The 13544-nt window shown below is 38.0% G+C and overlaps 1 protein-coding gene across 1 annotated transcript; it reads left to right on the plus strand.

Annotated features, from left to right (window-relative positions):
* The first annotated feature begins 3646 nt into the window (after positions 1 to 3646).
* Positions 3647 to 13020, plus strand: igbp1 (immunoglobulin (CD79A) binding protein 1). The gene is made up of 3 exons (XM_072396269.1): positions 3647 to 4325; positions 7181 to 7516; positions 12058 to 13020. Exons 1-3 carry the CDS (start codon positions 3846 to 3848, stop codon positions 12328 to 12330), a joined length of 1089 nt encoding a protein of 362 aa, XP_072252370.1. The 5' UTR covers positions 3647 to 3845; the 3' UTR covers positions 12331 to 13020.
* The last annotated feature ends 524 nt before the right edge of the window (positions 13021 to 13544 follow it).

A 13544-nucleotide genomic window follows, 5' to 3' on the forward strand; every position in this document is an offset into this window, starting at 1 on the left:
GAATAGGAATTGAGGGAAACATGTTTAACTGGACTATGGATTTTTTAAGTGAAAGAGTTATACAAGTTAAAATAGGGTCGGAGGTGTATATAGAGCTATATGGTAGAGAATGGTACGCCGCAGGGGAGTGTGATAAGTCCAACGTTATTTACAGTAATGATAAATGATATATTCGACAGTATACCAGCAGGAATGGGAAGATCTTTGTTTGCAGATGATGGGGCATTATGGAGGAGGGGAGGCAACATCGATCACATAGTTAAGAAACTACAGGAAGGGATAGATCAAGTGGAGAAATGGGGAGAAGAGTGGGGTTTTAAATTTTCAGTGGAGAAAAGTAAAGTTCTCAAAAAAGAAAATTAGTGAAAATAAAAAGTTAAACTTGTATAGAAAAAACTTAGAGAGAGTAAACAGAGTAAACTTTCGATTCTTAGGTATGATTATGCATTCTAGATTAACATGGAGGGAGCATGTGAAGGGAATTATAGAGAGAAGTAAGAGAGTATTGAATATTATGAGGTGTTTGGCTGGGTTAGAGTGGGGTGCTGATTTTACATCATTAAAATATATATACATAGCATTAATAAGGTCTAGAATAGATTACGCAGTGTGGGATATGGATCGGCAGCAAAATCAGTCCTCTCGCAATTAGATATAATCCAAGCCAGAGCATTAAGAACTTGTCTCGGAGCAATAAAAACAGCACCAATATGTTCAATACAGGTTGAAGCAGGAGAAATGCCATTATGGCTCAGAAGAAAACAGCTAATAGCCAACTACTGGGTAAATTTAAAAGGACACAAAGATGAACATCCAGCAAAGAGAGTTCTGGAGATGTGCTGGGAAAAGGGGAAAGAGTTTTGGGTGGGTCAGTGAGGGTATAGCAGAACAACTAAAAATACAACATATGGAATTCAGCCCAACAGTTCTGTGGACAGTAATACCAAAATGGATGTTACAAGAAACAAATGTAGACTTAAACATGTGGAACATCAAGGAAAGAAATAAAACAGCAGATCTAGTGCAGGAATTTTATAACTATGTGGAGGAAAAATATGGAGAATATTTGTATATATATACAGATGGGTCCAAAGAACAGGCAAATGGAGTAACAGCAGAAGCAATGGTGGTTCCCATGTATAATAGAACAATTTCAAGAAGAACATCAGATAATTTAATATATATATATATATGCAGTATATATGCAGTGGAATTATGTGCAATATTGATAACAATAGAATGAATGGAGGATGTGAGGGATAGGAGAATAGTTATATGTAGCGATTCATTTTCATCACTCTTAAGTATTAAAAACGGAACAGCAAAAACACATCAGGAAATTTTATATGAAATACAGTTAAAAACATCCAGGTTAATGCAACAGGGGAGGGAAATAGTGTTCATGTGGGTACCAGCTCATGTAGGATTAAAAGGAAATGAAAAAGCAGACAAAGCTGCTTAAGGATGCAGTAAAGAAAGAGGTGGTGTAAATGAAAGTAAAATTATCAAAAACAGAAGGGAAAAGTTTAGTATGGAAAGAAATAAACAATCAGTGGAATCAATATTGAACATATTTAATTAAAAGTCATATTTATCTTATAAATTCCAGTTTGTTCTTGTAAATGAAGAATCTTCCTCACACATTGGAGTAAGTCATGGAGTTCCTCAGGGTTCTGTGCTTGGACCGATTCTTTTTACTTTATACATGCTTCCATTAGGTAACATTATCAGACAGCATGGCATACATTTCCATTGTTATGCTGATGATACTCAGTTGTACTTATCTATGAAACCAGATGAAACCAATAGGTTGGTCAGACTACAAGCCTGTCTTAAAGACATAAAGAGCTGGATGACTCAGAACTGTCTGCTTTTAAATTCAGACAAAACTGAAGTTGTTCTCTTTGGACCTGAGCGCTTCAGGGAGAAATTGTCTAGTTATATAGTTACTCTAGATGGTATTTCCTTGGCTTCTAGTTCTACAGTGAGGAAACTTGGAGTTATTTTTTACCAGAATTTATCATTTGACGCACATATAAAACTGGTTTCTAGGACTGCCTTCTTTCACCTTCGTAATATTGCTAAAATCGGGAACATCCTGTCTCAGGGTGATGCAGAGAAACTAGTTCATGCATTTGTTTCTTCAAGATTGGACTACTGTAATTCTTTATTATTGGGCTGTCCCACATATTCTCTGAAAAGCCTCCAGCTGATCCAAAATGCTGCAGCCAGAGTTCTGATGAGAACTAACAGGAGAGATCATGTTTCTCCAGTTTTAGCTTCTCTTCATTGGCTCCCTGTTAAATTCAGAATAGAATTTAAGATTCTTCTTCTCACATATGAAGCTCTTAATGACCGAGCTCCATCATATCCTAAAGATCTCATTGTTTTCCTCATATTTTCCTAACAGAGCACTTCGCTCCCAAACTGCAGGTTTACTTGTTGTTCCCAGAGTTTCTAAAAGTAGAATGGGAGGTAGAGCCTTCAGTTATCAGGCCCCTCTCTTGTGGAATAAGCTGCCAATAAATGTTCGGGAAGCAGACAGCCTTTCCACTTTTAAGATTAGGCTTAAAACTTTCTTATAGCTTATAGTTAGGGATGGCTCAGGTAATACTGAAACATCCCATAGTTAAGCTGCTGTAGGCTTAGACTGCTGGGGGACCTCATCTGTCACACCTTTCCTCACTTTGCTCTCTTTTTCCCCCCGTTTAATTTCTCAATTGATATTATGTACATGTGACATTATTGTGGTTATTAACTTGTGTTTCCCTGTTCCAACAGATATCCTTTGAATGGCGTTATGGTGTTTTTCCCCCCTCTTTTCCCTCTTTTCTGTCTTCTGAAACCCCAGCTGGTCGAGGCGGATGGCCACCCTTCCTGAGTCTGGTTCTGCCAGAGGTTTCTTCCTGTTAAAATGGAGTCGTTCCTTTCCACAGTCGCCACAGGCACGCTCAGGACGGGAGATTGGACTGAAGACAAGTTTCGGTGCAATTTGTTGGTTTCCTTAGCTAGGATATTAATTTTTGAATTGGCTCTATATGAATTAATTGGATTATGATTACAATTAATTGAATTCCAATTGGCTTGAATTGGACTATATTACTTAAGTGCCTTGAGATGACAATTGTTGTAATCTGGTACTATATAAATAAAATTGAATTGAATTGAATTGAATATTGGAAGAATCAGGAAAAAGGAAGACATTTATATAAATGAAGTGTAGCAGGAGAGGCAGGGTGTTATGGACAGAACAGAACAAGTCATTATTAGCAGAATAAGAATAGGACATTGTAAATTGAATAATACACTTAAGATAATGGGGAAACATCCAACTTGGCAGTGTAGCTGTGGGGAGAGGGAGACAGTGGAACATGTGATGATAGCATGTCCCAGATATGGAAGGGAGAGAGAAATAATGAAGATAGGGCTGCAGAGGGCAGGAATAACACAATATAATTTGAAAAATATAGTAGAATCTGCTACGTCTAAAGAAGGGAGGATAATAACAATAGGATTCCTGGTAACTACTGGAATAATTAAAATAATACAGAAAAGAAGAAATAGATAAAAAAAAATTAATTTAGTCCAGTAGATGGCGGCATATGCAACACCAAGGATGCCAACTGCCATTAAAAAACAAAGAAGAAGCAGAAGAAGAAGACGAAGAAGAAGAAGATGAGAGAATTCCGTCAAGAGAATTTGACACGATTCTACAAGGAGCTTGTTCTTTTAACCCGAGCTTAGCGACAGGGTCATCCCGTCTGAAAAGTCTGTGGTGGTGTCAGTAAACAACGCGTAATACATCTGAAAAGAGGAGGAGAAAAGGACCAGGAAAACATTACAAGATGGCGGAAAGTGACAACTGCAATGGTGCAAGACAGCCATTAAATTTAGAGTCGGAAATTTTCAAATTATCTGACATACTAGACCGTGGCTGGAATATATTTGAGGACGTGGACAGTACAACCGAGCCTCTTGGCTCCAACAGTGTTCAGTCCAGGGTTAAACGCGGTGTTGACATGTTGGAAGAAGCGTCCAGAATGGTTGCTCAACTCGACCTGTTCAGCCGCAACGAGGAGCTGGAGGAGATCGCTACAGCAGACCTACGATACCTGCTGCTGCCCGCTCTGTTGGGAGCGCTTCACATGAAACAGACCAGCCGAGACAAACGACTGGAGATAGTCCAGAAAGCCCGGGCTTATTTTGTGGATTTCTTAAGAAGATGTCATGACTACAACATTTCACAGTTTGAACTGCCGCCAAACGACACGAATGAAAGCACAGTTCATGAGGAAGCATCTGACAATGGATATCCCAAAGCGAAGGTAGGTGGCTTAGCAGCACTAGAAAAGCAAACCTTTTCTGGTGCTGTGGGGGTGGGGGGACAGGTTTGCAAAAACTATTTAGATATATGACAAGTGTTCTCCTGAATGCTTGGATGCTGTTTTTTCTAGCAGAACATTGCATTGGAAGAAGATGAACAGTGTTACTGACTTTACCTTTCAGTAGATTCAGTGTTGTGGCTGGTCAGTGAGTGTAGGCACCAGTCAGGGCACCAAAAGAAAATACTCATCATAGAGCAAAGAGTATCCAGCTGTTCACATAAACTACCAATCACAAGAAAGAAAGAAAGGAGCTGGATGAAGGCAGAAAACTGCAGAAAAGAGAATTATGTAAAACTAAGTGAAAAAATTAAGAGAGAAGAAAATGCAGAAAATTTAGTAGAAAGTCATTTGCTTACGTTTCAAAAGGACTTGGAGCTAGATGAAGGCAGAGAAACACAGAAAAGAAGAAAAATGCAAAAAGGACTGGCAGTTGGAAGGTACTGCTGTGAAAGGTATTTTTGAAAGGCGCTGAACAGAAAAGAAAAATGCAAAATAAAAAGTGAAAAAACTCAAAGAAGAGAAACGATGCTGAAAAATGTGAAAATTTAGTAGAAAGTCATTTACTGAGGTTTCAAAAGACCTGAAAGGTATTTTTGAAAGGAGCTGGATGAGGGCAGAAAACTAGAGAAAAGAGACAATGGGCTGCAAAGAAATGGAATAATGAAGACACCTGAAGATGCCGAAGTAGCAAAAGAAAAGTGGAATTTTACTAGAAAAGCATTTGCTGAATTCTTAATTAGCACAATATTCTATAAAGAAGGTCAAAAGTCAAGAGAGTAATAGATCAAATGGCTGCAGTGTAATATGTAAGAGGGGAGTGGAAGAGTGATGTCATCACAGTGATAGGAAATACTGTAAGCAGCTTAACGAGCTGACAACCAGTAGAACCAGCAGCAGAAATGGCTGAAGGGATATTATGACCACCTGTGAGAAAACTGTAAGAGTGAGGAAAATAATTTGAAGATCGTAAGAACCAGAAGGGTTAGAAGAACGCAGCAATGTAGTTTTTATTCCAATAGCGTGAAAGATTTTTAAACAGCAGCGAGATGAACACAGTTGAACCAACCTCTGGTGTCATACCAAACTCTCCATTGGAGTGAGTGAGATAATTTGAAAGGTTGCTCTCGCTTTAAGACTCATAGTGGAAATTCTGTAAATGTGAGCTCTTGTTTTGCTTTACAGCATTCTCTCAATAAAGAAAAACAGGAAAACAATAGTGAGAATGCTTTACAGCTTTGTCAGAATTATTTTACCAGATTTCCACTTGTAAAATCAACTTTACATTTGGCTTCGAGATTAGAAAAGTTCTCCTCAAGTGGATTTATCTCTTTCACACATTAATTTGCTTGCTGTGGAAGACTAACAAGTCTCATTAGATATGTTGTCATGTTGTTTTGTTAAAAGCTTCTAACTCTACATTTATTTATTTTTTTTATTTTATTTATTTTTATATTAAGCAGTACTTCTTGTTTGGCACTGCAGTGGAAGTGGTTGTGTATAAAGTTGGATGCCATGGTTGAGGTAAACTCACAAAAGCCTGTGTCCAGTGTCCATGTGAATGGAATGTATTCTGAAATTCACGCGCACTGTACATCATCACCACGTTTGGTTTAAGATGCATGCTGCTGTTGAGAACACAAAAGGAATGATATTATTTCAGTGACCGTACAGCAGCTTCTGTTTTCTTTCATCAATCTACGCCCCTATTCAACTTAACTTGTTTTAGAGTGTACAGTAACCCTCTGGACTCCACTCTGTCCCACTCCTCCTCTTTTCAGATCTGCAGTACTTAATAACCGTTGGAGCATTTTGTCACAGTCAGAAAGCATACAGTAAATAGCCGGAGAGCTCAGACCACACACCAAACTAACAGAAAAATACCTGGCTGCCAGTTTTATTGTCAAATACTTTAATTTCCCTCATCTGCAGTTGGACCGTGGACAGCTCGCAGCTGTTGGTCTCTCTTGCCGGTTGATTAATAACCTCACTTAGAACTCATGTCATAATTCCTCCGTCACATATCGGCTCCGTAAGCTCTGGACTTCACTGTCATTCCATTCCTCTGTGTTCTGTTTCAGTTTATAGCAACTAATGTTAAAAACTGTTGCATATATGGATGATATTTCACCAATGCTATTTTTTTATAAAGGGTGATACTGCTCTACTGATGGTGCATTCAATAACACCTGGAAAATCTAAATTTATAGGTTTGTGAATTTTTTTTCTTTAGTTTTTTTCTTTTTTAAGTCAAATTTCTTTGCCAGGATATAAAACATGAAAAAAATACTGGTAGATAATTATTGGCTATTATGTTTGATTAGTTAACTAATTTCAAGATTTGTTATTAACAACCAAGCAAAAAGCAACATTAAAGAGTTTCAGCTTCCCACTTCTGATGTACAGTGAATGCAGCATCATCTGAAGAAAAAAGGATAGTTCAGATTTTTGTGTGTGGGATTTCAGAGCGGTTAGTACCTTTCTTGCAGTAGGCAGTGGTCAGAGCACTCTTTGTTTGGAGAAGCAGGGAGGTTTTCCTATGGGGGGTCAATAGAGAGCAAGGACGAAAGAGCCCATTTTCACCATCTAAAACAAGTCAAACCTCAAAAACTTCACAAAGGTTCAGAAAATGTTATGATGTAGATTTTTTTCTTCTTTTTTTTTTCTTTTTTTCTTTTCATCACAAATGTATTTGTATGAAGCTCATGTAGAGGAAACACATAGAGCAATGTGACTTCAAGATAAATGAGTCATTTCAAACATAAACTGATACTGATTATTTATACTTTTTGTTTCAGTCTGTCTCTGTAAATCCATCAGACCTGATTGCCATGGGAGCCAAGAGGCAATCTAAGATTGAGCGATATCGGCAGAAGAAGGAGATTGAGGCTAGGTTATCAGATGTGCGGAGAGTTGTGGAAAGCGGACAGGCCGATGATGAAGTCAGCAGAGATTTTTACCTTCTGAATGTCCGGAGATGGATCACTGTATGTCTGGAGGAAATAGAGAGCATTGACCAGGAGGTGGAGATACTCAGAAACATGGATGTGCTGAAGCAGGGTGCTGCCAAGCAGCCAACTCAGCAAGGCAGGCACCCCATGAAGCCGTTCATCCTCACCAGGGATGCTGTACAGGTGAGCCTGTACCATAGAAGGCAGGAGCCAGTTTCTACTCAGTGTACCACATAGAACTTTTCTATGTCTATGAGTGAAACTGTCATAATCAGAAATGTGTATATAAAATATTTAAATGGCTAATTGAAATTTTCATTTCAATACAGGGTATCCGCAGGGTATTAAAAAGTCTTAAAATGTCTAAAATGATAAAATTTCATAAAATGTCTTAAATATGATTTTGAAAGGTTTTAAAAATGTATTAACGTTACTTTTATTTAAAACAATTGCATACACTTCAGTTTTGCTTTTTAATTATTTAGATTTTATTTTTTTATTTTAATTTTTTTAAGACGCTATAACATAACAACAAAACGGAACTAAAGTACCTGTGCAACCCGGTCAGAATTTATCGAGCACAACTCGTTAGTGTGTTGGCGTACTACATCTTTTTTTTCTGTTATTGCTTCGTTGCGGTGTTTTGATGAAGCTGGGGGGGATCAAGTAGCACCAGGCAGGTGTCTCTCGTCCGTGTGCGCCGTCACCAACACACGTAAACTTAGATTTGACTACAGATATTCTCTGTCATGGCGACAAGCTGCTGTTGCATATAAGCGACGTCCCGTTAACAGTGTATTTTCCTCTGGATTCCGCTCAGGAAACGAGAGCAGTCTAAAGTTGCATGCATTGACACACGCATGAAATTGTGTACTAACATCATCACGTTAGGGTTTCTCATCAATGTAAAATCACATCACCTAATGTCACTGTAATTACTGTATTTTCATGTCTCCTTTAATATGGCCCTTCACAATCCACTTCTTCTTCATCACTTTGTTTAAATAGAAGTGTTGCAATTCAAAAGTTAACAGTAGAACAAATATTAGTTCACAATAGAGAGACTTCTGGTGTTTTTAGTTAGGTTAAGCATTTTGTATGTGAAAGAGCTGTGGTTTTTTTTTTTTAATCCAATACTTTGCAAGTAATTCCGGGCCTATGAGTTTTCTTCATGCCTTTTGTACGTTTTTGCCTGTATGGTTGTGAAATCGGTCTTAAATTGTATTCATTATGGTCTTTAAAAAAAGTAACATAACATAACATGATGGTTATGAGTCTCAAAATTCAGATGGATATCTGTAGTTATGAAGAATGAATAACGAACCAACCAATGTTATTTTCCAGTTTTAAACACAGAATACAATAAGAAACAGCTGAAGCATTGGTTAATAGTTGCATTATTTCATATAAATGTCACATGTCATATGCAAGTTGTTGACTTAGTTGTGGGTTTGACTATTCAGTACTATGAACCACTCGGGCGCAATGTGGCTCCATAAGCTGATTAGTAATTTTCCATAATAATAATATCTTCCGTATCATTCCATGTACGATCATGAAAAAGGTATTAAAATGCAGCTTGTGATATCACTGAGAACATGAAAGAACTTGTACAAAGATACAAAGCACATTTAATACAGTTTCAAGATTCAGCTAAAAAGTGATTCTAGGTGAGATCCTTTTGAGAGGTCCATGCAGCGGCTGTCTCTGGCTTGAGTCAGAGTCAGGGCAAACTGTCACCATTGTTTACTTTGAACCATATATGGTCGGAGGGGTCCTGTTCTGGTTTTCCCCCAATACTCTCCTGAAAGGATCTGTTGTTTCTTCAGCTTTGTTAGCACTAAGCTATTAATGCATTTACCTAAATTTATGGTACAGGTCTGTGGAAGGAGGCGCTGAGAAAACTCCCCCAAAATGCTTTCGTGGGCAAGGGTTGTTGTAAATTGCTCTTCTTTGATGTAGAGATCCCCCATCTGGTATTTCCACAAAAGAATATTGCAGTCATTTAAAATCTTAAGTTTGTATTAAATTTCACACTTGAGTTCGCTACATAGACGTACTGTTCAAATTCTCCAAATACTAAGGAAAGAAGCACTGTAGGGCTGCCACAAACGATTATTTTAATAGTCAACAAATCACCGATTTAAAATTTTATTTAATTAATTTTTTTTTCGATTAGTTAACTAATCGGATCGTATGTAAATTGAATGTAGAACATACAGCTTATCGCACCAGGATGCAGCTGCTCTTATATAACCATCATTATCTTTCAGCTTGGAGTGTTTAAAGTATATGCCAACTAAAAAAAAGACAGTTAATATCATAGTTCATTCATGAAATATTGTTGCAACAAACAATTATTTAACTCTGTTTTTATTTTTATTTTTTTAGGTTTTTCTTTCCTTCATTTGTCTCTGGCATCAAACATAGCTGCATTTAAATCAAATGAGGTCGGCACCTGAAACTAAGGAATTATTCACAAAAAGTTTTGGTCTCACTGACTCAAATATAACACCACCATGTTCAGTATGGACTCAGTCAGGACATTTGCTTGCTGAGGTGTGCATGTAGCTAGCTTTGTAACAAAGCCGTTCATTGAAGATGAAATACTTTTTTAGCACTGAAATGTAGCATTAGAAAACATTAGCATTCCTATTCAAACACGTCACTGTTATAACATTACAGAAAACTAGAAATGTGTGCGCTAAGGCTAAATAATCAAATCATCATCGCTAATGTTAACATTTACAGCTATATGAGTAAGTAACAAGTTAACTCTCTGTTTACCCTAATTTTAGCAGCTAACTAGTCAGTTAGCTTACCAAGATGACGGTCCTTCTTCACAATCAGCCACAACAATATGCTTCCTTTTCAGGTGCTTGTGCATCGTCGTTGTGCTGCCGTGGAAGGCAAGTTCTGCCTTGCAGATATTGCATTGCACACATTTGTCTTTAGTTTTCTTAAAATGCTCCCACACTTTTGAGCTCCGTTGCTGGGTAGCCATGATACCAGAGCCGGTCTGGTTTAACTTTCTGTGACATCACGGCTGACCCCGGTTACCACTACTGCGCATGTGTGTCAAGATAGAAGACAGAAAGCCAGACGCAGCAGTGGAAGGTGCTGCAACAGTTTTGAGAGAAAAACAAAGTTTGGAAGAAAAAAAATGCATTTATTATTAAATTAGTCGTCTACGATTTTAATTTACATAATCGTGACTAGTCGACTAATCGTGGCAGCCCCACTCCACTGATTCCTTTATAATCTCATTTAGCACTGGATACACTGGACCATCCTTGATGAGAGAAAAGTGATTCTGATTCTGTCCTTGCAGTCGCAATTTTCATAGTGATGCTTGATTATTTTCATCTAGTCTCTCTGAGTGTGATTCATGAGGACAAGAGGGAGAGATTGAACTTTTATTTTATTATGAACCTTATATAATAATATTCTGTGTTGTTATCTCTAAAATAAATAGTCTCATCTGTCTGAGATCAACTTTGTGTAACAATATGGTAAGGTTGCTTTAGATAAAGTATCTAAAGCACATTTTAAAAGATTGCCCAGGCAGCAAAATCTCTTTCTCTCATTCAGAGGTTACATGATTCAATCGCGAGTAACCCAATCCGGTCCATATTTTTGCCAGATTAAGGTGTCTACATGAACTGAATAACTTTTTGTAGTTGTGAATCTTATTGTAGTTTAGTCATTAATCCAAAATATTATTATTATTTTTTTAATAATAAAAAAAAATATTATACAATTTTATACTGTGCTATGTAACTCCACTCAGTGCGGTTACATGCGTGCCATCAAATCGGATTAATGGCTAACCGTTCTGCGCATGCTCAAGATTTTTTTCCCGCAATCGTCACACGGAAGTCGAAGGATACGATATTACTGTTGTTGTCGCCGCTGTCGGAAAGAAATAAACAACGCGATGGAGAATGCGCCGTTGTGCACCGCGTTTGTGCCATAACCAGCTCATCACAAATGTAGAGGGACATACCTTCATCTTGCCCTTTGTTCGCCATCTTTCTCGAATGCCTTAGTTTTGTTGTTGGTGGTGGTGAAGACGTGAACCAGAAGTGGCTCTATTAGTGATAGTTGAAATGGGTACAGCGCTACCCATCATACTGGAGTATGGTATGCTTTGTGCAGGGATTCGATACATTCACCGCCATATATCCAAGGATAATTACCATTGCTCAGATAAGGAGCATAACCCAACTATAGCTATAATCGAGTTAATCTCATCATGTAGACCCACTGAGTGACTCAGACTCAGGCTGGTGTGCCTTTCTGGAAAACTTGAAATGTTTGTTTTGCTCAGTGAGCTTCTAATCAATGATCCTGTCTACATTAATAAGAAACGATGAGCTTAAGTGATACAGACTACAAGGATTGGTGGAATTTTCTGTGTATTTAGTGTCAATTCACAAGTATTCTCAGGGTACTTTACAGAGAAAGTTAACAAGCTCAAGGCCAATTAAATGCAGTCTAATTTAATCAACTTTGGTCTACATCATCAAATTAATTTTGATCAGTCAGCTGTGACCTTACTTTCTGTCATGACATGAGCCATTAGATAGCTTTATATAAGTAAATTTGACAGGCAACAAATTGCATAGACATGAGAGTTGATTCACTTATGTTATGTCTACGTTCTCTTTTCCTTAACTTGTTCTGTTACCATGTGTCATATAATACTTTTGTTTTGTCCACAGGCTCAAGTGTTTGGGGCTGGTTACCCCAGCCTTCCCACCATGACGGTGGACGACTGGTACGAGCAACACACAAAACGTGAAGTTCTGCCAGAGCAGGGTATACCTAAGAGGGTTGTTGTGGAGGAGGACACTGATGCAACGGACAGGGAGGAAGAAGAAAGAGAGAAAAAGGTTGAAAATGATGAGGAGGAGTCTCTGCAGAAAGCCAGAAACTGGGATGACTGGAAAGATGATCACCGCAGAGGTTATGGAAACCGCCAGAACATGGGCTAACTCATCCCCAACACAGTGGTGTCCTTACAGGCGTGTTTCTTATACTCTAATTATTCAGGAAGCGGATGTTTCACATATTTCTGATCTTTAAAACTGTTTGCGTAAAAAGATCACCATACCATGAAAGGCATCGCAGCTTTGACCTACAAACCTGTTCATTAATCCTTTTATCTGCTAAGGTGACAGCTGAGTTAGTTGTGTCATTATTGGCGTCAATAAGATCTGTCTGGAAGATTTTACAATGATGTTACCAAGGCTGTCTTTATGGAACTCAGAACAGGAATTCTGAAGAACCCATTACATTTTATTACACACCCAGATCACTTTCTTCGGAAATGTAAAGTAGGACATGGGCCCCATTGAAGTATTCCCTTCTGGAGTGCCTCTCTTTTAAATTGTGTTCAATTTAAAAAGGTTCCACTGTGGTGTCAAGTTTTCTATAATTTAATAAAAATGTGTCACTTAGCTCATAGCTGTATAAAAAGGCTTTTCCATTTACATATCCACAGTGGTGGGGGGAAAAGAGTCAAGTCATAGTATACCATGAAATTTACTTGTTTGATCCCTTAGTCTAACAAATGTCATTCGATGGTTCATTCTGAATGTTTGTTGTGAACATTTTACTGTTATATCTGTCAAAGCTGGTGCTGAGATGCCAAAGCCAATAAAGATGGAAACCACTGCTTCAAATCTTGCAATTATCCATGACTCTGCTCTTGTAGCTTAAGATGAATGTTTTTAATGTCTCCAGCAGTGAGTTTTGACTATTTATTTCCTGATGCTAATGTGTGATGTGAATATCTGAACATCTGCATATGTTGTATGTGTAAATGCAGATTCTTGAACACCCACTTGTTGGTCTGGGTTGTGATTCCCTTCATGATAACATTAGATGGCAGAAAATGTCCTGAAGATATCATGGAAAATGATTTCAGAAAAAGAATTTGGAACCTGTCATGCAGTGTTTCCAGAAAACACAATCTGCCATTCAGTGTCAGTGTTAGTGTCACTGGTGTGAGACCTGGACCTTTACATTGCATTTACAGTGGACTGGATAGTGTAGTGGTATGATTGCCACCTTTTGTGTGGGAGATCTGGGTTCAAATCCTCTGCAGGTATGGTCTCCAGTAGGGGTTCTTAGGCAAGACCTGCCTATCTGTAAGTCACTTTGGATAAAAGCATATGCTAAATGCATAAACATAAACAGCATCCAT

The sequence above is a fragment of the Leuresthes tenuis genome, unplaced genomic scaffold, assembly GCF_036924035.1.
Source record: "Leuresthes tenuis unplaced genomic scaffold, fLeuTen1.0.hap1 SCAF_11, whole genome shotgun sequence".
NCBI classification, from domain to species: Eukaryota; Metazoa; Chordata; class Actinopteri; order Atheriniformes; family Atherinopsidae; genus Leuresthes; species Leuresthes tenuis.

Coding starts and splice junctions, on each gene's coding strand:
- igbp1 (XM_072396269.1), top strand. CDS start 3,846: ATGGCGGAAAGTGACAACTGCAATGGTGCAAGACAGCCATTAAATTTA. Junction 4,326..7,180: donor ATGGATATCCCAAAGCGAAG/GTAGGTGGCTTA, acceptor TTTTTGTTTCAG/TCTGTCTCTGTAAATCCATC. Junction 7,517..12,057: donor TCACCAGGGATGCTGTACAG/GTGAGCCTGTAC, acceptor TTTTGTCCACAG/GCTCAAGTGTTTGGGGCTGG.